At 26.2% G+C, this 27,519-nt stretch overlaps 1 protein-coding gene across 3 annotated transcripts; it reads right to left on the bottom strand.

Moving 5' to 3' along the window:
- Positions 1-518: 518 nt before the first annotated feature.
- Positions 519-25,454, bottom strand: LOC111614394 (b(0,+)-type amino acid transporter 1-like). Of its 3 annotated transcripts, none has more exons than XM_023355779.1 (11): positions 24,875-25,454; positions 23,201-23,398; positions 23,027-23,128; positions 19,840-20,106; positions 15,819-15,944; positions 12,326-12,425; positions 12,209-12,253; positions 5,436-5,559; positions 1,063-1,166; positions 798-877; positions 519-650 (listed from the first exon to the last, which is right to left on the bottom strand). In XM_023355779.1, the coding sequence occupies exons 1-10, from the start codon at positions 24,921-24,923 to the stop codon at positions 856-858; spliced, it is 1,137 nt and encodes a 378-aa protein (XP_023211547.1). In that variant the 5' UTR covers positions 24,924-25,454; the 3' UTR covers positions 519-650; positions 798-855. The 3 variants fall into 3 exon arrangements, with proteins under 3 accessions (XP_023211547.1, XP_023211533.1, XP_023211540.1); XM_023355765.1 differs by lacking the exon at positions 519-650 and adding an exon at positions 1,765-1,868 and having other exon boundaries at positions 799-894; XM_023355772.1 differs by lacking the exons at positions 519-650; positions 798-877; positions 1,063-1,166 and adding exons at positions 1,190-1,448; positions 1,765-1,868.
- Positions 25,455-27,519: the final 2,065 nt, after the last annotated feature.

The raw sequence follows: 27,519 nt of genomic DNA, 5'->3' as shown, positions 1-27,519 counted from the left end.
CTGACTCCCTCAATTTATTTGTCAGATAATTCATAAAACTTCTGATGGTGTTACATTATAAAAATTTTTTTATTATTATTATTTTTAATCATCAGTTATTATTAAATTCTTAAAGTATTTTTAAACAGTTTTTCCTGAGTTTTATATATAACAGAAGATAAATCTAACCAGTAAAAAAAAGATAATTTAATTAAGCTTAACTTACCCATGATTTTTAATTGAAATTTATAATAAACAAATGGGATGTAAAATATTAAGCCAGAAACAATAAAAAGGGTAGCATATAAATATTCTATCTGTGGATTTTGAATAATGGGTGCCAGCACCAAATAAACAGATATGATGAGTACAAAAATGGGTATTATGATTGGAACCTGAAAAATTTAAATAGTAATTGCTAAGAATTATAAATTATTTTAATTAGAATTAGTATATTTTGTTATAAATTAGTTATTTAATGTAAATAAAATTAAAAAATATAATTAACAATTAAATTTTACCTTATAAGGTCTTGGAACATCTTTCTTTGTCCATCTCATTACTATTAATGCAAGCATAGTTCCTCCATAGAATAACCAGGCTGTAAAACTGAAGAAATCAATAAGACTTCCTATATTGCCAGGTATTATCATGCAAATAGCAATAAAGGCCTGAAATTTTAAAGGAAATTTATAATTTCTCATTCTAAAACTAATATTTTTATAATACATGAATAAGTTAATTTTTTCAAATAAATATTTCAATAAGTAATTATTATTTATATTAAAGATTTTAAAAATGATATTAATATAACGTACATTAAAAATTAATGCTGGTGATGGCGTTAATCTTCTAACATGAACATAAGACAAGACATCAACCAAATGACCTTCTCTGGCTGCAACATATGATAGTCTAAGAATATTCAAATTATAAGAAGAAAAATGAGATAGCTTTGAATATTATTTGCATTTGTAATCATAAATATCATAAATTTATAAGTACTATTAATTAGTAAATTCAAAGTTAATAATATAATATATAATCAGTATATTAGAATACAGAAAAAATACAGAACCACACCTTCCACCAGTAAAACAAGAACCATTTCCAGCACCAAATGTAGATAAAACCACAGAAACTGGCATAACAAATGCCATTACTCCAAGGACTCGAGCAGCCCAAGTCTATTATAAATAAGTGTAAAAATTTAAATACCATTTCCTGTTTAATGAAATTTTAAAAAGATGTTCATGCAAAGTTAAAAGTTCAACAGGAAAAAAAAATTTAACTTTTTAAGAATGCAAATTATTGTTATATGAACTAAACAGATAAAGGGAATATTTACAAGTGCAAGCAAAATAAAAATTCTGCAAGGATTAATAAATGTTTGGCATATCTCAAGAAGTTTATTTCTAGTTTCATTATTTGATAGTGTATCTTATTAGCACATGCAGAAAAATTCATGTCTATTGAAAAAAATAGAACAAATAAACATTATTATATATAAACTTTTACATGAAAAAATTATTTTTAATCAATTTATATCCAATTTTTCAATTACAAAGCGCTTTCAATTACAGAAAAGTATATTGCTGCAATGTAAAAATGATTCATTCACTGTTGCTGCAGACAATGTAGTAAATTTCAAATAATTTCTTAACTATTATTAAAATATTGGCTAACAAACTTTCTAAATAGCTTTACTGTTCGTTCTATGACATTTTACTTCCATTTAATCAGTTATTACTTTAAAAAATTGATATAATTTAATTAATTTATTACCTTGCTGCGGTAAAGCAACTTCCATTGCCTGCACCATAGGTAGAAACAGCAACAAAGATAGGGATTATGACAGCTGCTTGGCTTAACACATGGTTAGCAAAACCCTATACAGCAAATGTAGAGAAACATAAACACCCACAATAATACTTATTTTTTGTCATGCTCTAAGCTTATGCATATCGTGCAAGAAACAAGCAAATAAATACAAATGCAAAAAGCAAAAAATAAATAACTACATGAAGGAATTTAAACTTATTTAACTTTTTTATAGTAAAAAAAATTCAAATTACGAATAAGAAACGAATAAAATTCATATCATAAGTTATTTTTAAATAAATATATAAAAGTACGTTTCACAAATTTATTTTAAGCATAATAATAAAAATATATACCCCCTTATTTACTATTCAGTCTTATTTTTCAAAATAGCACCTAGGAAAGTCAGACAGGGAGTAAAGCAGATGATGAAGACCTCTTTTGCAATTTGATTATATATACTATGTGTAATGATTAAACCAACATACTAAAATTTATACAATGCTGTTATGATTAAGTATCATAAAGTCTAGCATTTATTCAAGTAACTTTCTTCACTTCCTTACGTGCAAACAAATTTTTAGTGCAACGGTGGTCCAACAGTTTTCACTTCAACAGTAACCAAGAAAGACTGTCGGAGTACCTTCACAAAAGTCATAATATCTCTAATTCTACGTAACAATAGACTACGTAGCATTGTATTTAAATTAAAAAAACCATCACATAGTACACCGCTACCAATAAAATAGCTCTTTTGAATTAGAAGAAAAGTCGTAAATGTAAAACTTTAACGAGTTCTTTCTGTTTTTTTTTTTTTGTTTTAAAGTGGCTTACACCACTGTTGTGCTGACTCCCTCAATTTATTTGAGGATGTGTATAGCTTATTTCCCAAAGATTTTCACTTAGAAACACGAATACATTTTTTATTATTGTTTCTAATGACGTAATTTACTGTCAAATTTATTTCATACGTTAATTTTCTTAAACAATTAATTAGGTAAAATTTTATATTCTGTTCCACTTTGTTTCTATGATAAAATAAAAATATATTTGAAATGAGCTGTACAGTACATTTATATCAGAGTTTTGCCAGCGATGTATATACTATTTCTATTGTTTAATTCAATTTATATATATACTGTATATTATATCATTTATGGATTATTATTAATAGCGTAGTCTATATACAGAAATAAGTTTAAATAATGTTTATAGCCAGTTAAAAAAACTTATCATTTTCTTTTTATTTTTAAAACATATTGAATCGTGCTATTATAGTGTATAATTAAAAATTCAAAACTGAATAAAGCATTTACTGTTAAATCATTCACACATCTCTTAATTCACGTAAAAGAACTAAACAACAAACTTATAAATCACATATTCAATTTCAATACATTATTTCTGTATTAATTTTTATTTTAGAATATATATTTAGAATTGTTTTAGAATCGATTGGAATGATTATACGGATGGATAACCAATCCAATTAAATTTTATTGGAGTATTTATCTATCCGTATAACCAATAATACCAACTCTATCAACTCAAGAGTCTACAATATTAATCTCACCAGATGTAACACTTTGACCGAAAATACCCATATGAAATTATGAAAATATAAATTGAATTTCTTTTTAAATATCCAATTGACTCTTCGCTTTCAAACCAATTATTTATTCAGTCCAATTATTTATAAATAGTTCTCATACTCAACATGTACTAATTGCCTCTCTTCAATTTTATTTATTATATAAATAATATTAACTGGTTAAATATTAAATACAGTTTATATAAAATATATATATTTCAAGATGTTCTTATAAAATAGAAAATTTTTCTAATTTTTTTACTTCTTTACTTTTTAAATTTAACATTTTTAAAATGATTCTTTATAATTTATTTACAATTATTTTAATATTAAAAACTCTTTGAAGACAAAACTTTAATTGAATATTTTACAAACAAAACAATTAAGCAAAATAAAATAAATTACCCAACAAAATAATTAAATATGATAACATATTTTCTAGAATGTCACATTTAAAAGTTTACAGTTAGTAATGAATATTACATATTTGTTTGTTTGTTTATACAGCTCGATAATTTCCTATTATTATAATCAGATCGATTACGAGCTTGTGTGGGACCGGGAATAGAGCGAGCTCCTTTTGCTCCTTAGAAGATTTTTTCTGCCCTTTTTTGAACAAATAAAATACGTAATGAATGTTTACTTATTAGTAAAAAGCAGTTTTAAAAGATTTTTTTATTTTGCTAATAAAAAATTACATTAATTTATAGGGGTAAGTTCCAATAATTTTCTTCGGACCTGGAGAAAAATTTCTAGCCCTCTCCTCGGTCTTGATTATAATTTTTATTCAAAATAAGAGTTTTATTTCTATTGTAGGAATTTACAGAATTCAGTATTATTATTATCTTTTCATCATTAACTGAACTTATACTGTATAACGAATTATTTCAATATTATATTCATTACACGAACAAGGAGTAGCCTTCAGTTAACAATTTTCTCTAGTACTTAAACACATAATCCAATAATATATTTATATATCACATTCCAAATATTTACTTGAAGCTTCCTGTTCTTTAAACTTTGTGTTTCTAAATCATATAGTACATTGATAATTTAAGGATTTGTCATACATTTCTGTATGATAAGTCCTAAAATTATCAATGTGCTACATGATTCAAAATAAATAAAAAAAAACAATAAATATGTATAAATTTTATTTTGAATAAACAAGTATTGTTCAAATTAACATTATGTGTAATCTTAAATTATGAATTATTATCCTATTTAAAATATAACTTCAAAGATTTGATTAAAATCTGTTTACAAACATAATATATAAATTTTTCATTATCAATTGTTTAGGAAACAAACATTATATACTTTGTATCTTTACGTATCACCATCGTTGGAATATTTAAGATTGTTGTGCTTATCAAAGCATGTTTCCAAGTTCGAATTTCAAGATAAATAAAGTATAAATTGTTAAAAAGATTAATGAATTTAAGAAAAATCGACGTTCATGAATATCGTTAGAAATGTTGAAACAAAATGTTCTAAAAGTGCATTAAAATAATAAGAAAATTTTAATAAATTATTAAAAAATTGTTTATAAGTAAATCATAATTAGCATCTATATATTTACCATTCTACATTTAAATGTATTTGTTAATAAAACATTTCTTAAAAAAGATTTATAATGTACAAAGATGTGTTTTATTTATAATACTGAAAAAAATATCAATGTGGAATATTCAGATTAATTTATAATGTTTGCTATGCTAAAAAACTAAAAAGCCTAAAGTTTAGTATATTAAATATCTGTGAATCTATTTGAAAACATTCTATTTATCATTGATAATATAAATTATTGTAGTTTGTATACGAATGAATTATAAGAATTTATTTATGATTATCTTCGATGTGAATACAAAAAAAACAACATGAAAAAATTCAAATGCGTTTTAAATGATCGAAACTTGAAAAATGTTATATGCGCTTTGAGTGAAAATGGGATAAGTTCATAATAAATGTAGACACAGAATAATTTAAAAAAAATAGTAAATATGGTTATTAAAATTTATAATAAAAATGACCGACTTACCACAGCAACAGCTTCTGAAGCTAATAATTCAGATGATGACATAACAGTCATATATGAAATATTAACCATTACATAGCATAATGTTACCAAAGGAATAGCTATAGCTATTGATCGTGGAAGATTTCTAAAATAAAAATAAATGCTCATAAGATTTCAATACGATAAAACTTTATAATATTTATGTGTAAACATAATAAATTTTGCATATATATATTATAAAAAGATATATATATATTTTACATAAAAACGTATTTACATTGAATTTCATATCGCGTGAAAGAAAAAAAAAAGTAAAATTATGTTCATAAAATCTTTAAAGTTTGTAAACAGAATAAATAATAAGTTAAAAAGAGTATTTTGTGATAATTTTTCATTTAAATTCTTAAAATTCTGCAATTATAATTTTTTTTCATTTTTAAATATTAGATGAAGAAATTTTTGAATGGATGGTGACTAATATGTAAACAGTGTTTTCAATTGTTGGCTTCTTAAGCGCTTCCAGTTTTTAGATGAAAATGTTTCAGAAAAGGTCACATTATCAATGAATTAAAATTTAAAATGCATCTCATATATATATCAAAGACGTTAAACACTTTTACTATCGCAAGTACAAAAGTATTTTACGAATTTATAAGCAAAATATTCGATTGTAATCCGATGTAAACAGATCTCTTGTATAATTTTTTTTTAGCATAATAAGATATCTTTAAGGAAAACGTGACTAAAATAGATCATTAAAGATACCTACTTTCTATTTTAGCTATTATATTTATATCTAAATAAAGTTAAATCTAAAAAGATGGCAGCGAGAAAGTGAAAGAGAGAGAGAGAGAGAGAGAGAGAACTAGGAAGAATAAAGAGATCGTATTTTCAATGGCAGAAAGATATAAGATTGTTTGAAGTAAATCCTTTATCTTTTCAATCAATGTTAGAAAATATGAGAATCAACAACAGATGCAATTTTTTAAAAATGTGACGTTGACAGATGAACACAGATTTCCTGACGTAAATTGTACTTGTTTAAATTCTTCGGCTTATTGTATACATTCATTTTTAAATTGTATGAAATACTAAAACTATTTGCCAGTTACTACAATTGACAAGATTTCTGAAAGATTAAAAAATTAACAAAAGAAAAAGTGCATTTGTTTTATAAGAAATGAAAATAATATTCAGGATCAGGAAGACAATAATAAATGAATGGAATGAAGATTTTACCAAATTGAAATTTAAATCTTATTGAAATTTTTCATTTTTGAAAAATTATAGCCGTTTAAGACTTACCGAGTAAATTTTATCTGTCACATTTCAAATTCGATTAAATCAAAAATCGTGTTCAGATTTAAGAAATTTTAACAGCTTTTAAAGTTCATTAATTTGATTTATACGAGTATTAGATTATTGAAAACTATTTATCACTTTATAGCTATTACAGTACGGTCGCGCTAGTCCGAACTAATTGAGACCAGTGGAAGTTAGGATTAATGAAAAGTTCGGATTAACACGGGGGTATGATAGTACAGATATGATGCGTACGCTTTGAGGCCATTTTTTTACTGTTGTAAGATACATTACAGAAACAAATAGCGCTTAGAACTGTTAAGCGAAACAGAGTCAAAGAAAGAATGAGCAACAATGCTCACAACATGTGATTTATGTTTACACGTGAGATGTAGATGTATAAGTTGGTATTATTTTAGGGGAATGGTAGAAGCAGTTCAGATGACCGGGGTTCGGATTATCGCGACCGTACTGTATTTTATTATAAGAAATTAGAATTAAACATGGCAATATAGAATAAATTCACGATTCGGTAAACTATTGAATTTACGATATATTAGTCTGCTGGAAGTATTTTAACATATAGATTGAAATGCTTTGATTTTTGTTATGATTGAGAATCAAATCATTCACTCGACATCAAGTGCTATTTCCCAAAAGAAATAACACTTATCAGAACGAGTGAATGAAATGTCATATTGATGAACATTTCAGATCATCTCTCCAAAAAAATTGAAGGTATCTTTGATAAATGTTTTTTAATAGTTATTAGTAAATATCAGATTGGTGAGAATTTAACGAATCTGAATCAAAAGGATTATTGTAATGAAACAAAAAACCTTTGATAAATTAAATGATTAATTTTAATATACTAAAATACATTTAATTAGAGATAAAGATGTTATATCCTGTAATAAAACTGCATTTTAAATTAATTTAGCATCATTAACTGTTTTTAAATGAATATTTAATAAAGAAATTATGATTAATGCTTCTTGTCCTTTGTTATAAATATGGATTAAAGGAACAAACTATACAAAATCAAGAAAATTTTAATCACTTTTGAGAGAGCCCCGGCTCAATTTCTGTAGAAGGACAAATACAGATATAGAAAAATATTAGTAAGGAGCAGTGAGATGAAGTTTCTAACAAGGCGAGACGCCAGTCTTAGCCGGGCATGCCCACACGACTCTGTAAAAAATTTTATTTTATTTCTGACATTATAATGAAAAAGGTCTGAGATTTACAGAGAAAAATAATTGGTTTATATGTGTAATTCTATAATTTAATAAAACTTTTTGCTTTAAAGATGAACTTCCAAAAACACAAAATTTGTAGATCTGAAGAAACATTATAAATACGATTTTCAATTATAATACCCCGAAACTTTGGAAATATTCATATAATAATGTATTGATTTTAATAATTATTTATAAAATAATAATAATAAAGATTAGAAAGCTTCGAAGTAAAATTAAAATATTTAGTAATATGTCTTTAAAATCCCTATTTATAAGACAACAAAACACACATATTTTGCTGTTTATTTCAGTTAGAATTTTTCATAGACGTATTATGAGTTAAATAATTTAAAAAAAATTGTAACGTTATTGAAATTTGTAGAATTTGAGAAATTTTTTAAGAAAAACTTGAAAGACTTTCATTACAAGCAATAATATTTTGATTTTACAATTAATCTGATGATATTAGCAATTTTATTAACATTAATTTTTTTGTTCTCATATACTGTATACACTATATTTCTATATTTAGAAACTATTTAAAAATGAGTTATATAAAGCAAAATTTAACGTTAAAAATACGAAAATTCTCTAGACTAAATAAAGATATTGCATAATAAATGTAATATCCTGTATAGTCAATTTGTATAGCAACTCTAGAATGAAAAATGATTTGATTAATCTCTATAAAAATCACTTGCATGAATATATGAATATCCTTCCTTTTTAGTTGTTAAACAGTATTAGAGAAATAATATTAGAAATAAACCTTAAGATTAAAAATTTACAAAAATTACTATCTAAATTCTTAGTCACTAATGAAGTCTTTTGTATGTTCTAACAACAATACACGCTAGAGTAAAAATATTTTGAAAAGACTCTTTACAGACAACAATTCTTAAAAATGATTTGATTTTCAGAATAAAATTTTCATTTCCTTCTTTAATTTTTTTCAAAACTAAAAGAATTCTAAAGTAAAATCTTTAATTTTAACAAAAGATTAAATTTTTCGGTTAGTCTAATTTCATCGTTAACTGTCAACTTGTATTGACATAATTTCGTTAAGATACTTGTAAAGCTGAAGGCTAAACTTGAAACAAAATCAATAAAAATTTCTTATAACCAGTTCGAATTTTATTATTGAAGTACAGTAATACGGTTATTGATATATTTTGTAATTTCTAACTTCGTAGTAAAGAATTTAACTTGCTGAATCTGAAAATAAATTTGGCATTGCCTGAAAACATAATCCTGTTGTAAAGAAAATTTTTTAAAGAAGTTTTTCCATTTTTCTGAATGAATATCAATTCCCCTCAAGACTTGTTTACTCTCAAGAAATTTAATAAGACTAATAAACGTTATATTAGTTTTCGAAGATGAGATTTAGACTTTTNATAAAATATATGATTATAAAACAAGAGATAAGCACCATTTGTTTCTCAGTTACAAAATAAAAATACTTTTTACTGTTTACAATTAATGGAGTTTGTAATGACATTAATCTTAGTTATTATATTTGTAAGAGTAAATTAATTTATTTAAAATGTTAGAAAAAGGAATAAAGACAAAATATTTTTACATATAAACCTTTTACGAAACCCTTTTGTTTTTTCCAGAAAATATTACAATAAAATATGTATATTTATGCACTTAATTGAATATAATTAATAGTTCAATGATCAGAACATTCAGCCTGTTACCATGAGATGAAATTTCAGATCCCTCAAAGACTATACACTTTAGAGTTTACACTTCCATTAAAAAAATTAGGCTGAAATCAATAAAATTTGCAAAAAATTTATGTAAATTTTGCATTCAATATTACATTAGACTTTAAAATACATTAAATGTTATTAACACACTACATTACAATCGATATTTTTTTAGGTAAATAATTAATACCAGAACAAAATCAAACAATATTGTTTATTACAAAAAGATAGAACATGTTAAAAAAATTAAGATTAAAATATTCAGCGAAGAGTCTACTTAAAGCTTCGTTAATCAGTCGGACTAACGAATCTGTGACGAACTGAATCTCAACTCGTTTAGTTTTCATGTCAAATGTAACACACTACTTGATTAGTCCAGCATCCAGTGTCGTATTTGATATGAAAACTATCTATCTTGGAAGCACTGAGACCGTTTGGTCAGTGCTTCACTGACAAAAATAACTTCACTCTATTAAGGTCATCAATACTGTTTTCAGCAGATATAATTACAGATATTCATTCTTAAAAATATCTAAAAATCATTTTAAAAATGCAGAAATAGCTGTTATTTATAATCGAAATTTTCCAGTTGTTTTATCAATAAACAAGTAAGTAATAAAATAAATTTTTCCATTTGAATTTAATATAAATAGGCCTATTATTATTATTTTTATTAAACTTTCAATGGTTAATATTCATTATCTTCAGCTTCAGGACATGTAAACGTAACATATTTGTTCGATTAACACAAACAAATTTCATTTAATAACATTTTAAAAATTAATTTACGAATTAAAAGAAATTACTGCTCGAAACATTAAGAAACAATTTTTCTATGAAAGAAAACAATTAAACAATCGCACTTACATTTTCTAAATTTTATATTTGTCTTGGAAATATTGTTNCTAATTCAAATTTACCTGGGCTCTATGAAGCTATAACGACTGTGTCTAGAGTGAAATCTTTTAGAATAAAATGAAACTAATTGGCAAGAGTTTCTGGCAAACGCATTTTAATTTATTATAAGAAATTTAATAGAATAAAAAGAAAAAATATATTAATTTTACAAAAGTATTTTTATGAAGTTTATTTTGTATGATGCGTTTATAATGTGTAAGAAAGGCATTTAAAAATTGATTTTAAAATATACAGTAGTAATTAGTAAGACCTAAACTAATAAAATATAGAAATATAGGCCTATATATATTTAAGTTTTAAAATCAAAATACACAAAAATTTAAAAATGCTTAAAAACACTATCAATAAGTAATTGGAATTTTATTATTTTATTTCAAATGCCGACAACAGAATTGCATCAGCAATATATTTACAACGTATTTTTATTGTATTATGCAACATACTGTGTTTAAATTTTGTAACGTAACATTTGTTTGTTCATGAATAGACATTTATCGAAACGATTATTTATAAGATAATTTAAAGAATTAATAGTAAAATCCATTCAATACGAAAGTTAAACACAAATTCCATATTTTTTCACGGAATAACCCATCCTTATCGTATCTTTACTTTCCTGGCTGTTACAGACTGTAGGCTGTGTGCAGAGTTCCGGAAAGTACAGCATTCGGTCAAAAATGACCCCCAATATTTTTACATTTTTGGACTCATGGGACCCTGAAACGTCGAGAAATGCATAAAATTGGTTTTTTTCCTATATATATAGAAATTTTCGACGGAAAGCACAGGAGTTATTAACCTCCAAAATGGTAAACAAATTCAAAATGTTTTTGAATTTGTTTACCATTTTGGAGGTTAATAACTCCTGTGCTTTCCGTCGAAAATTTCTGAAATTTTGCAGGGGGGATTTGTGTATTAGGGGAAATATTTATAGAAAATTTCAGGAAAATCGGACAATTTTTTCGGGAGATATTAAGGGAGTGAAAGCCATATCTCAAAAAGGTTCCAAGACATAAATAAATAAATGCACCTGTTTCTAAAAAAAATATTCACTCCCAAAATTAACGTTTTTTGATATTTTTATAATTTTGATAAACCAATTGAGTTCTAACTTTTTCAATATGTTTTGTACGGTATATATTAATAAAATAGTTAACATTTTAAAAATTAATATAAAATAGCTTCTGTCGAGATTTTTTCACAAATAGGCACAACAAGGATGTCCGCTGAGGGAGTAAACGGGACACTTGCTCTCCCTTGGAATCCCCAAAATAAAAATCATCAAAATTATATAATTAAATAGCAATTTATTGACGTAATTATTTGTTTTCAAGGAAATTTTCTGTGTATACCCATGCTATTATACATAATGTCCGAGAAAGTTAACAGAAGTTTAAAACTTTGGAAATATAACTTAGTGAATTTGCATGCTATTTTCATATTTCCACTCAAGGAAAACTATCAAAACAGCATGCAAAATTCGATTTATTTGATCTGTTAATACTCTCAAGGTTTCCAACATCTTATATCTACTAGAACCGGATATACAAGCCCGTCACGACCTTTATAGGATAAACAGTATAACAAAAATCGAATAAAATGATTAATAATGCGTACTTACACGTAAGGATTTATTAATTCTTCAGTAACGTAATTTAAATTGTTCCTGAGAGAACAAAATATACAATTTAGAATTTCATTTTTATAATAAATTACGAAATTATTTTTAAATGTTTACCATCCATCGTAAGCCCATAATCCGCTATAAAATGCAGTAGCTACATCAGAAAATGAAGTTGTAGATCCCTGAAATCCCGCAGCCAAATATTGAGTATGACCTTCAAGTAAAAAGTTTTCACGTTTTATTTTTTAAATCATTAAAAATCATTAAAAATACGACAATAAATTAACATTTTTAATAAAAATCATGCAGTATGATAAATTAGCTGTTAAGTTAAATAAAATATATGATTATAAAACAAGAGATAAGCACCATTTGTTTCTCAGTTACAAAATAAAAATACTTTTTACTGTTTACAATTAATGGAGTTTGTAATGACATTAATCTTAGTTATTATATTTGTAAGAGTAAATTAATTTATTTAAAATGTTAGAAAAAGGAATAAAGACAAAATATTTTTACATATGCATTAAATCATACTTATATGACAAAGGAATTGATCATGTGCAGGCGTACCAATGCATGAACATACTTTATGAAGTCGCTCTGATCAGTGATGCGTTATCCAGCGGGAAAAAAAAGGAAATTGCTTATGGTACCTCACTAACAGGGGACACCAAACCAATCTTTTACAAGAAAATATTTTCCCCAAAAAAATTCCCTCGAAGAAAGGTGTCTGAAGTCAACACTATGGGTCATCCTAATTCAAATTTACCTGGGCTCTATGAAGCTATAACGACTGTGTCTAGAGTGAAATCTTTTAGAATAAAATGAAACTAATTGGCAAGAGTTTCTGGCAAACGCATTTTAATTTATTATAAGAAATTTAATAGAATAAAAAGAAAAAATATATTAATTTTACAAAAGTATTTTTATGAAGTTTATTTTGTATGATGCGTTTATAATGTGTAAGAAAGGCATTTAAAAATTGATTTTAAAATATACAGTAGTAATTAGTAAGACCTAAACTAATAAAATATAGAAATATAGGCCTATATATATTTAAGTTTTAAAATCAAAATACACAAAAATTTAAAAATGCTTAAAAACACTATCAATAAGTAATTGGAATTTTATTATTTTATTTCAAATGCCGACAACAGAATTGCATCAGCAATATATTTACAACGTATTTTTATTGTATTATGCAACATACTGTGTTTAAATTTTGTAACGTAACATTTGTTTGTTCATGAATAGACATTTATCGAAACGATTATTTATAAGATAATTTAAAGAATTAATAGTAAAATCCATTCAATACGAAAGTTAAACACAAATTCCATATTTTTTCACGGAATAACCCATCCTTATCGTATCTTTACTTTCCTGGCTGTTACAGACTGTAGGCTGTGTGCAGAGTTCCGGAAAGTACAGCATTCGGTCAAAAATGACCCCCAATATTTTTACATTTTTGGACTCATGGGACCCTGAAACGTCGAGAAATGCATAAAATTGGTTTTTTTCCTATATATATAGAAATTTTCGACGGAAAGCACAGGAGTTATTAACCTCCAAAATGGTAAACAAATTCAAAATGTTTTTGAATTTGTTTACCATTTTGGAGGTTAATAACTCCTGTGCTTTCCGTCGAAAATTTCTATATATATAGGAAAAAAACCAATTTTATGCATTTCTCGACGTTTCAGGGTNAAATTCTCAATGTGGGATTTGTGTATTAGGGGAAATATTTATAGAAAATTTCAGGAAAATCGGACAATTTTTTCGGGAGATATTAAGGGAGTGAAAGCCATATCTCAAAAAGGTCCCAAGACATAAATAAATAAATGCACCTGTTTCTAAAAAAAATATTCACTCCCAAAATTAACGTTTTTTTGATATTTTTATAATTTTGATAAACCAATTGAGTTCTAACTTTTTCAATATGTTTTGTACGGTATATATTAATAAAATAGTTTTAAGCAATTGATATTTCCCCAACTCCAGGTCCGGGGTAAAATTTTTTTAAAAACTAGTTTTTAATAAAATTCTTTGAGATAAATAGTTTTTTGTGTGTTATTAATCATAATTTTCATCGAAATTAGACCAAAACATCACTATATAGGCCTATTAAACAGTTGGGCGAAGTAACATTTTAAAAATATGATCACCACTTTTTCTTACGAGTGATCATTCGTATTAATAAGTGTACGTACAGTAAACTGAAGAATTAAAAGGTAATGATAGCAATTATTAGGGGTGAAAACAAATAAACAAAGCCTGGAAAGTCCAGCAACAACGTTGACAACCTTTTCATATACGTAATGTATGTACAGTACAGTATAAACAAACAAGAATTATTATTATGTGAGAATTCGGACGCAAGTGTAAATTTTCACACTATACTGCGTCACATCGAAGGTGACTTTCATCGTCCGAAGAAGGACTCCCCTCTTCCCAGGGTATTACTCGATTGCAAGGTAACTACGACGTTTAAGTAAATATCCAATTGGCAGCAACAAACGTGTGATGCTGTATAGAGGATAATTCAAAAGGTCATCAACGAGGGTAAAACGAAATCCCGTGATACCCCATAAGTCCGAGCGACCCGATGGGAAGTCGATCTAAATGACCAAATAAGGTAATGAATTTTTCTAAGACGGTGATAAATCTGGAGAACTGTCAAATTCAAGTAAACACAGCTGTACGCAAGTCCAGCTGGCGATAGCATCAGATTTTCTTCCCCACGAATCCCCTACGGGTTAGGTATAAAAAGAGGTCGAATTTGCTCCTCCGGGCGGACAGCCGAAGAGGATCCCGCCGAAGAACCCCTCCGAGCGAACATCTCCATGCAGAACTCTACAGTCGGAGAGCAACGGAGCGAACACCCTCTACGGACATAGCCAAGCGGACATCAAGGGACATCAGTTCCATACTGCAAAACCGTCCATCGCTCCATATCGCGCCATCCAAGGGAACTTCGATTGGAAACTGCCGATCCCAGTGCGTCCTACCAACGCCCTATACGACGAGATCGCTTCCTACGAGGTAAACCCTTGCCCGAATTTTGTCTCTCTCTCCCCAGCACGTCTCTCTTAGAGAGGTCTCTCTCGATCTTTAGTTTAGGTTAGGACATAGATATAGAATAGATTCCTTTTTATTTACGCGTGTGTTATTTTAGTTTTTTGATATGTGTAATCTCTTATTAGTTATTAAATGTGTTAGTATTGTTTAACTCGTGTAGTTATTTGGACACCTCGTCACGACCTCACGACCCCTCCCCACTCATTTTTGCCCTCCTAAGCCATCCGACAACCGAGAGCGGGTCTTTCCAACCCGTACAGAGTAAGTGGTCATTAGGGATCATCCCAGTGGCCCACTGCTAACTCACAATTATTATACGAGTTTTAAGAATATAAAATACAGTATTTATAATTTAATTCCGAAAATATCTGATATAAACAGAAATGTTTACAGAATATAAATATTTGATTTAGTTTATTTATTTGATGTAAAATTTGGTATTTATAATAGATTATGCAAACAAAAACAACCATTCATCTAAATTACGGTGTATAAATATTTATATAATGTAAAACGAATCTTATACCTTGAGCAATTTTAACTAAACCACCTCCGATGATAATGGCAATCGCTAATAGTTTTGCTGCAGTGAATAAATTTTGCACTCTAGTTGCTAAATTAACACTGTAACAGTTGACAAAAGTGATGATACCTAAATGAAAATAAAACATTTTAATCAGCTATAAAAACACTTTGTATTCATTTATACATTAATTTTTTCTTATAATNTGTCAAAGTTTGTTTTCTCTTGGAGGGTTTTGTTATATTATCTTAGGAATTATTGGGACTACAACAATTGCAAGTATGCCATTTTATAGCTCTCAATCTGTACTATAAATTAAAGAATAGGATTTTTATGTAGCTGCTCATGAAGAGTGAAAATAATTCATTTTATTTATTTATTTTTCTGTCCAATCTTTAAAAACACAGATAAAAGTGCTGAGTATCAAAGAGAAGGAAAAAGAGGAGAAATATGCTAATCTTATGAAAAGGTGCAACATAGTGTGTTCATTTTGCTTCATTTTATGCCCCAAAATATATATCTTCAACTATCCATATAAAAATAGCTATTTTTTTTGGAAAAGTGCTGTACCTTAAAATCCTCTCTCTAGTTAGAACACTTTTAGCCACAATTGCTTCTTTTATTGCTTCCTTGTTCTTAAGAATAGCACACACATTGAATTTGGCATCTTATACACGGCTCAATTTATTGCAAAGAATGAAAGCACACATTTACCACTTTAATGTTTCACAGCAAGTTCCTTTCACACCTCAATAATTGATACAACCACCTTCTTCTTAGGCTTCATTGCTTCCACACACTTCTTGGATGCCATGATTAATAGGTAAGGGTTATATATATACATATATAATAATATTTGGTTATATATATAACCAGCGCTTTTTTGTCATAGAATGCAATGGAACGATGTTCCACCACCTTTTTTTCGATATATTTTAAAAGTTTTACGAAAATTTTTGAAAATTTGATGTTTGGTCCGCATTGAATCACTCTGTTGAGCATAGAAGATAGGCAACAAAATTATTAAGATGGTCCTGGTCCTGGTCCTGCTTGTGTGCCAAATCTTGTGTACAATGCATGTAATATATTTTTAGTAATGAGTTCAGCATTCCACCACTTTTCCCCCCCCAAAAAAAAAGCACTGTATATAACCAAATACACAAATATAAAGCAATAAAAGCACTGAAAACACACAAGCATAATACAAGAAATGCTTTCACAGGTGAGGGTGAGAGTAAGACACAACTTTGGTACATAACAGATGGTGTTTATGTAACACATAGAGTTCTTTTAATTTTAACATTAAAACTCTGGAACATTTGAAGTACCACTGTACTGTACATAGAAATTCTTTCACAAGTCTTTTCACAATATGAAATGTAAAACACAAGTCTTTTACATTTCATATTGTAATTACTGCAAAATAAAATAATGTTATACTTCAAAATATTTATATTCATACTATTTTACATTACATTTTGGTTTTTTTTTATGAATAAATTACACATTTCAATGTATAATAAGTATTCTTAACTTCATATATTTACCATATATTTTATTTATATTATTGTTTCTTTTATTACATAGTTAACAGCATGATTAATATTGAACATATGCTTCAGTTTGATTATTTGCAATATAAAAAAACCTTGTAAATATATGTTTTATATTCTTAAATTTTTTATAATTGCATGTTTCTTTGTTGTTTTTAGTGTTTTTCTTTTATTTTGTATATTGTTGGTTTGGGATTTAACGTTGATACGACGGAAAGGAAATCTGTTGTCCTATTGTAAATAAAATAAAATTAAAAAAATAATAAATTTATTCTCAATAATTTTGAAATTTTTTATTACTTTTTTCATGAAATTATCTAAAAGATGCAATAAAACAATATTAATTCTAATGAACAGATGTTAAATGGAATCAGACAAAAATTATTTAATTATGAACTTTCAAACCCAATTTTTGACAGATCTAGTGAAATAAGAGAAACAATTAAAGATACATAGAAATTACTGTTTTCTTGGAGTAATGTATGTATAAATATTTTATTTTTTTACATTCCAATTTAGATCGAATATACAAAAATAAAGCATTTGGACATTGCATTTTGCTCATTACCAATTTATTTTTTCTATTTCGTGGTTGTAGATTTATAGATCATCCCAGTGACCCCCTGCTAACTCACAATTATTATACGAGTTTTAAGAATATAAAATACAGTATTCATAATTTAATTCCGAAAATATCTGATATAAACAGAAATGTTTACAGAATAAAAATATTTGATTTAGTTTATTTATTTGATGTAAAATTTGGCATTTATAATAGATTATGCAAACAAAAACAACCATTCATCTAAATTACGGTGTATAAATATTTATATAATGTAAAAGATTAATTTTATTATATTTAAGTTATAATATATATCTTTAATATAATAAAACTTTAAATACATTTTTAAAGCGCTTAAATTATTGTAAAACACGAATCAATTTCGTTATATTAAAGTTTAATGTCGTGTTAGCATTGAATATTTTAATGAATCATCCTCTATTTTCTATTTTACAGTTTGGTAAAATCTTTTTCTTTAAATTTCGTAATATATTATACAATTCGTGTAATAAGTTAATTTATTTCTGAAAATTTTCTGCTAATATTTCAACAATAAACAATGCAACTTTAAACCAGTACCTTTTTTATGAAATGTTTTCGCTATTAATAAACACGTGTTATATTTTACAATTAATGTGAAATACTTTCAGATAATATCTACCATTTTTTTAAATTTTTACTTTGCAAAAAAAAGGATTTTTCCCTATATATATGGATGTTAGTGTATGTGTAAGAGGCACGATTTCGTTCACCCATTTTGAATGTTAATAACTCCTGTGTTTTTTGTAAAAAATTTCTGAAATTTTGCAGGGACGTTTGTTTATTATGGGGGTTGATGCTATTAAATTTTGTTGATTAAAGGTCAAGAGGTAAGAAGATAAAGGGGCTCATGACATATCTCGAGTAGGGTCGGACTTAATGACGATTTTACTCATTATTAGCATTTACAATCTTTTTATAAAACCTATCCCTACTTTCAAAATTAAGCTTTTTGCTACATTAAAATAATTAAAAATATAAAAAGGTTTTTAAACAAAATATCATAACAGATGGCGGCACACGCAGTGTTAAATTTTGCCGGGAAAGTTAAGCGACTCATTGCTGGATATTTTTTTTATATCTGTTTTCTAATTTTGCAATTCTTGTATTATTTAATATATGTTTTCTTTAAAATTTTAAACTTAGATATTAAATTTCAGTTTTGAAGTATTGCACGAGATGTTTGAATCATTTTCTTCAATCTTTCCATTTAATAACACCAAAAATTAAAATGAAAAATCTCACAGAATTATGTAATAAATCTGACAAGAAATTTTTTTAAACCTAAAAAATTTAGAATAGTTTATCGTTAATAGTATATCATAATCAAGATGGAGATTTTAATGGTAATTTTATACATTTTTCAAGGTTTTTTTTTTAACTTACCTATTGCAATTGTGGTCACCAATTTAACCAATAAAGGGTTTGGATCACAACCGGTTGAAAGAGGTTCAACTATATATTCTCCCAAACTAAGACAGATGATAGCGAGCATAGAAGGCTTTAGAACAAAGACCGANACGTATTGTATACTGGCACAATGAAGTGACTTTTCTTCAACACTAGGCAAGTTTCAATCTTTATTCAGTTAGTAGTTATCTTTATTCAGTTATTTAGTTATCTAACTGAATAAAGATTGAAACTTGCCTAGTGTTGAAGAAAAGTCACTTCATTGTGCCAGTATACAAAACGAAACATTTCTTAATAAGTCATTTGATATCAATAAAGTTTTAATGGAATTATTTTTATTTCGCAATTAAATGTTGTTTCATTAATACAAGTATAATATCTGTCATTCATTTTATGATAAAGTTAATTTTATTAACGTAAACTTAAAATAAAAGAAAAATTAAAATATTTAATAACTCACATACACAAATGATGCCTATTAATTTCTTGCTAATAACAGAACCAAAACAACCAGGTGAATATAATGCTTGAACTGAATATTCAGCAAAACTCAATGATAAAACAGCTAGAGAAGACGGCTTCAATAGTAGTACACACATCCAACTGTACAGGAATGCAGGTAGAGGACCAGGTAATGGTTTTATATCTTTGAAGCCAGTTAGCAGATAAGCGTACTCACCTCCTGACATTGGAACGAATGTTCCCAGTTCTGCATAACATAATGCACCTAGAATTTTTAATAACTTTAAATTTTCTTTACATATTTTTTACGTTTTAGCCGATGTGATCTCCCTTGATGACCACTTTTGCTTGAACTGATAAAATCTAGTTAAATTAAATAATTTCTGTTTTTGAGATAAATTAAAGTAATCCAAGCTACTTTATACTCAATTAAAAGATCATTTTTAATGTGATTGTTAGTTTGCACCGTAATCATGATTAAAATTATCTTGTAAATACTTTTTATCTAGCATGGTAAATATGAAATATTCATTTATATTCGCTTATTATATTACTGAAGTTTATAATTATCATGTATAATATTTAAATGTACGTCTGTTGTTACGGTCGTTGACACTAGTTAACAGAAGTATTGAGGAAAATAACGAAAACAATATTTTATACAATACCTTGTATTGCAAAGCTTTCTAAATTTAGAACACGAATTTATTTAAACGATGCACAAATTGCAAAATCGGAAGAATTTCGAGAAATTGAATAAGGATTGTAAATAGAAAAGGAAAACAAGATTGCAAGAATTACGAAAATTTCGTGTATAGAATCACAATAAATAAATTATTATGGTATATTGAGGATATCAAAGAGGAAACTATAAAAATGTAATCAAGGTATTGTAAACTGTAAGAAGGTAAATCATATGTATTTAGTATCTGTGATAAACGTAATGTAGTTACAGTTTTTCTATATGTATTCCTAATCAAATTTATTAAATGAAATAATAATGTATGTATAAATATTTTATTTTTTTACATTCCAATTTAGATCGAATATACAAAAATAAAGCATTTGGACATTGCATTTTGCTCGTTACCAATTTATTTTTTCTATTTCGTGGTTGTAGATTTATAGATCATCCCAGTGACCCCCTGCTAACTCACAATTATTATACGAGTTTTAAGAATATAAAATACAGTATTNAAGACTTGTTAACCTGACCTAAATCAATATCCTGTTAACAACAATTAATCTCTTCCCTTTATAAAACTTTTCGACTCTTATAATATCCTCACTCTCTTTTACTTTTTAAATCTTCAATATTTTAATAATTAAGAATTTTTTTGCTTTATAAAAAATTTTATAACATCTTTATACTATTTATAAATATTAAAAATCGTTTGATTATATTTTTTAAAACGTCAAAAATCGGTTTAAAAATTAAATTGAAATAGTATACAAAGAAATAATTAAATAGAAAATATTTCTGTAAAGTTATTTTTAAAGTTGCTTTTTAATTTATGATCTTAAATTAATATTAAAGTAATTAAAACCAATATGGAGCTATAAATAAGTAGGAGAATACGATATTAGAATATGAACTTAATACAAATATAAAGGTTTTATGAAGTAATTTCATTTCCAACTGTTGCATTAGATATATTTTCTATTAAAATTAATTTCTTACAAAATTAAATTATAAAAAAAGGTATAATTTTTAATATATAAAAATAATATTCGATTTTCACTCTTAAATTACCATCATATATTAAAATTAATTCTATTTTTAAATTTTTCTCAAGAAAATGCGAAAGGAGCAACGTAAAAACTCTCTCATTTATTTAATTCGCCTACATAAATAAAGTTTTTTTTTTATTTAAAAAAAATAAATGTAATTAATTTAATCAGGAAGTAATATGAAAAGTAAGATATAAGAAATCGATTTAAAATTTAGTCCTTGCATGAATTTATATCCATCATTTATAAAAGAGGATATTAAAGCTACGACCTTTCTATTGCATCAGCCATTTGTTACAATAAGCAAAATACCAATTTCCCATCGGACAATTATCTTTAAGATTAAAATATGTTTGGTGATTTTAAATCAAATATATTTAAAAATATACATCTATATATTATAAAATTTTAATAAATATGTTTTAAGAACGTCGTAAATATTTAAACACGTCCTCAGATCTAAAATCCTTTTTGTTTTGCTATGAGAATAAATAATAATAATAAAAAAAACCTAACAAATTCATCAGATTAAATTAATGTTTTTCTGTTTGCATATAAATATCTTATGGAACGAATAAAATAATTTTAATTACAGATAAAAAGCCCTTAAAATAATTCTCCTGTTTATACGCAACAGAAAACGTATTTATAAAATGATGAATGAAGACGGTAAGGACAGTTTAAAAAATTAAAAAAAAACTATAAAAAATAATGGTAAATACTTACAAGACGAATAGGATTTATTTTCTAAAGGCATCCTTAAAAATTTAACTATTTTTAAAATTAAAATGAACAGCCTCTGTTAAATTCCGTGTCGAATCCCCAGCTGCAATTTCCTTTCTCACTAACACGTGTTGTGGAGTGTGCATCCCGTCATTCATAGTTCGTGACGTATCTCTCACCACGTTCTTATTTATTATATCTTACATCAACTCAAGAAGAAAATTCTACCATTTTCACTGTTATAGAATAGTTGAACATTCTAAACTGGAATTGCTGACTGTAGAGAATGTCAAATCACATCATTGTAGCCGATCAAAAGTCTCTGGTCAGCAAGTTTAAAGAAACTAGAGAATTTTATATTGCAAATTTTAATAGGCTAAAGAGTCTGTCTAATTTTCAGATTGAGAAATATGTTCTCAATAAAAAAGATAAGACTTTTTTAAAATTAAATTTAAAGTGAAAATTATTAAGAATAAGCTATCAAACTTTGTGAATATTTATAATTATAAATTTACAAATGGTCAACTTGTCTTGAACTCTTCATATTTGAATTTTTGCTAGACAAATTCAAATATGCAATGTATTATAGAGAACGAAGTTAGTGTTTTATGCTTTATAATAAATATATAAAGTTATTATTAGTAAATTAGCCGTTATGCTAATGGAAAGTAGTTATAAAAATTTATTTAAAAAACAATTTTTATTAAACAATAAAACATTTATTCTATTACCTAAAAGTGAAAGCAAACCGCAAGCGCCCCATATCACAAGACTCAATCCTACGGAACCTGACCTCAATAAAACTCCTTTAGGAGAGACAAAGATTCCGGATCCTGTAATATAAAATTATTATTTAAAAGCTGCTTTTTATTTTAAAAAAAACGTTAAATTTCGTTAATAAGTACCAATCATAGTTCCAACAATAAGGGCAACTCCACTAACTAATCCCACTCTTCGTTTCAAATGTATACCTTCACCAGATATAGGTTCATCTTGTTCGTTCGTACTGGCAGCAACTTTTAAAGGTAATTCAGACAAACCACTTGAAGCAGATTGCGAGGTCGGAAATCGTGGTACGATGTGATTGTTCTCTATGTGAGCCACTGCAATAAAACAAAGATGATAAATAGCTGATCAAAGATCAAACATGATCGATATCTGATCAGAAATTAAACCTGATCGATATAAATCATTAACCAAAGCACCTACGAGTGAGAAGACTTGTTAACCTGACCTAAATCATTTTCTTCAATCTTTCCATTTAATAACACCAAAAATTAAAATGAAAAATCTCACAGAATTATGTAATAAATCTGACAAGAAATTTTTTTAAACCTAAAAAATTTAGAATAGTTTATCGTTAATAGTATATCATAATTAAGATGGAGATTTTAATGGTAATTTTATACATTTTTCAAGGTTTTTTTTTTAACTTACCTATTGCAATTGTGGTCACCAATTTAACCAATAAAGGGTTTGGATCACAACCGGTTGAAAGAGGTTCAACTATATATTCTCCCAAACTAAGACAGATGATAGCGAGCATAGAAGGCTTTAGAACAAAGACCGATACCCAAGAGAAAAGAAAAGCAGAGAAAGGTCCAAAAGCATCCAGAAGGTAAGAATATTCAGCACCTGATTTTGTTATCATAGTACCTAATTCACCATAGCAAAGAGCACCTGAAGATGAAATTAGAAAAGAATATAGTAGAAAAAAAATTANAAATTTTTAAAAAAATATCAACAAATTAATTCAAGATTAGAATTTATTTGAAAAAAAATTTAAAAATAATTAACATTGTCATTATTTTTGTAGCTTAATCACGTCACTTATACTGAATTTCTCAAATAACATTAACAATTACATGAATTATTATTAGCATGTAATGTAAACTAATGTATTTACACATCTCGTACAGGTCTGTTACGCCTAGTAACTTATTTGTTTCCAACATAAATTTTTAAAGTTATTAACATTTAATTTTATGCTATTATTATCTTATACACTGTTATAAAATTAATTGAATAAATGTTATTTAATTTGAACAAGAATCAACTTAACGAGTTAATTATTTAAGTGAAATAATGAAGCAGTTAAATAAAAAAATGAAGAAGCTTTTAAAATAAAATTAAATCCTTAACACATTTTTATGACAGAATTTTAAATAAATAAATAAATATATAATGGTTACAAAACGATAAATATTTACAAACGTATAAATCTAAGACAAAATAAACATTTAAAAAAAATATATTAAATATTATAGGTTATATTTTAACTGAAATACCTTAAAACTTAATGTTTATGTTAAACGTTAAATTAATGTTAATATCAGTTAATAAATAAAGCTAATTTACATCAATATACTGTATATAATCAACTATACGTTTATTATTTACATCAATATTCATATTAGTAAATTCAGTACAGATAGAATAATGTTTATAATGAAAATCTTTACGGATGCTAGAAATGTGTTGTAAACCCGATTATGGAGTAAACAAATATAGATATATATATAAAGAGAAAGGATTCGAGTTATTAAATGCTTAACTATAAACAGCTTTATAGTACTTACTTTTACATTTGGTAGCAAAAAGATGTTTAAAGTGAGGTAACTTTCCCATGTCTACAGAGGAGAAAGATGCAAGGATTTGGCACTAGTCCAAATAATCGATTTGTTTCCATCCACACGGCCAGACTAATCAATAAACCATCCCGTCCTACATTGTTGTGCTATTCTTTTTACGTGCTTTTAAAACAATTTTCTTAACAGAAATTGCCTCTATTAAATATTCTATTATATTTTAATAAAGAATTCCAATTATATAAATTAATATCATTTTATATTTGTTAATAAGTTTGAAAGACACGTCACTGGCGACGTCACTGTTTTTATTACCTGATGCTTCTCACGATGAAAGTTTTTATTTATTCATACGTAAAACAATTAAGGTAATTCTACTTAACCTCAGTATATGTAATCTAAACGACTGTTTGTATTCAATATTGTAGAAAAAAACAATAAATATAAGTTATATTGTATAACATTAGATATTGAGAACTTTTTATGGGAAATGTATTCCATTTTATTAAAGAAAAATCTAAATTACCTAATTTACTAAGTTTAAGTTAGAATGTACAAAAAAGATTACATTTAGAATAAATAAAAATAACAGTTTTTCAAGAACAGTTTACGTTTTTAAACATTAAAACACTGTTCAGATTCAAGGAGTATTTAATTAAGATTTACAAAAAACAAATTAATTATAGGTTCACATTTAACGAAACAATAGAATATTGTAATATAGTTATTAATATCCGATAAAAATATATTGTATTCGTTAAGAAAACGAGATAAGTTTTGTTTATAGAAATCTAGAACAGATCTACAAAGAACAGGGAAGTTATGCAGCAGACAAGATAAAGAAATAATACAATACTCTAACGTTATCCAGCCTGTAAAAGACATTCCATTTTAACTGTGGGAAAGAAATTACACAATAAAAATTCTTTTCCAGATTATTTGATTTGGTCGAAAGTGAAAGATAAATTTATAAAACACAAATAATGCTGAAAGACTATATACATCTGTACCAAATTGTATTTACAATTTAAAAGTTCGTAACAATCTTTTAAATATAAAAATTAAATACTTTCGAACAATAAGCTACATCAATTATCTTTAGTTAAATTTTTCTTTCATTTTTGAAACTACAAAGAGAATGGACTGATTAATAAAATTTAAAAAAGACCTGAGGCAAGTATGTTAATAATGATTAACAGATTTTAGTATTTTCTATTATTTATAATTTGAATTAAAGTAGTCCTGTTTTATTTTCATATACAGATTAATTATTAGAAGCTTTTCAAATGCATAATAATGTTATCGGGGGAAGATATAAATATCTACAGTCAAACCTCGATATAGTATCCTTCCAAATAGCGCCAATGAAAAATGATGGTGTTAAACAGTTGCTTACTATTATTATTAGGGAGTAGAGTGTACTCAAGGGTCTAGGCTGAAGAAAGGAAGAGATTGAGGGGATGAGAAAGAGGATAAGAGGAGAAACAGTCTCAGTAGGATACAAATTTACAAATGAGAGACTTAAAAAATTTGAAATTTAAATTTGAATAATTATACATATTCTCATTTTTTAAGGACACAAAACGATGATTTCTGTATTTTCTAATTAATTAATTAATCAATCTAATTATCATTATTAAATTCAATAATTTATTTCGTTTAACTATAAATTTCATAAATCAATTTGTTCATTCGGTACATCATTAAAATACGAACCGATTTTCATAGAATTTGTAGAATTCATTCACTTAACTGTTTCCACTTCACTATTTTAGAATTTGAATAAATTATATATATAAATTTATACTTTTTCATGTTAAATAAGCAGAAAAAACTAATTTAATTACAATTACCTAACGATATCAATCATGCAAATACATTCTGGATAAGTAATAGAAATTTCTAAAGTAATTATTATGGCATTTTTTTAAACAATAAGGCAAAATAAAAAAAAACGGGAAAGAAATTGTAAAAACTTCTTTGACGAGAATATGAAATTGTTACTGTAATGAAACAATTCACGAAATGAAAACATAACAGCAAAAAATTTAATTTAATTCCCGAAATTGGAAACATTAAAGGTTTTTCTTACTAATGTTTTTTCCCTCTCTCATAATTTTTTTATGGCCCAACATTGCAAACACAATATTTACACTAATCTTTGAAAAACCCGTTCAAAAAATTATTTCAATTGTCAATAAAGAGATATAAATAATATATTTTGTTCTAAATTAACGTACAAATTTCAAAAATAATGAACATTTTTTAGTGATTCTAGTGTCTTTTAACCTTATCCTAAAATACATTTTAATCTTAAATAACTTAAGACAACCTGCAATTATAACATTAGATCCATTTCAAATACCAAGAAAAGTGTTTTTGAAAATTTTGGTCACCTAAAGCAGTGGTTCTTAACCTTTTTATACTCGCGGCCCACAAATATTTCATAATTTTTTTGTGACCCCCATTTTTTTAAATAATAATTTAAAAATATCTGTCAAATTATCTATAATAAATTGATTTTTTTATTATTGTTTTATTTTTAAAATTCCAAGCATTAATATTTCTTAGAATTAGTTTGGAATAAAATAAGTAAATATTGCGGTGTAAGTAGCATATTTGCATTTATTTCTTCT

This window comes from Centruroides sculpturatus, unplaced genomic scaffold (genome assembly GCF_000671375.1).
Source record: "Centruroides sculpturatus isolate CEXI.00-Female unplaced genomic scaffold, Cexi_2.0 scaffold139, whole genome shotgun sequence".
Lineage (NCBI taxonomy): Eukaryota > Metazoa > Arthropoda > Arachnida > Scorpiones > Buthidae > Centruroides > Centruroides sculpturatus.
This window is presented reverse-complemented; position numbering and strand designations above follow the sequence as displayed.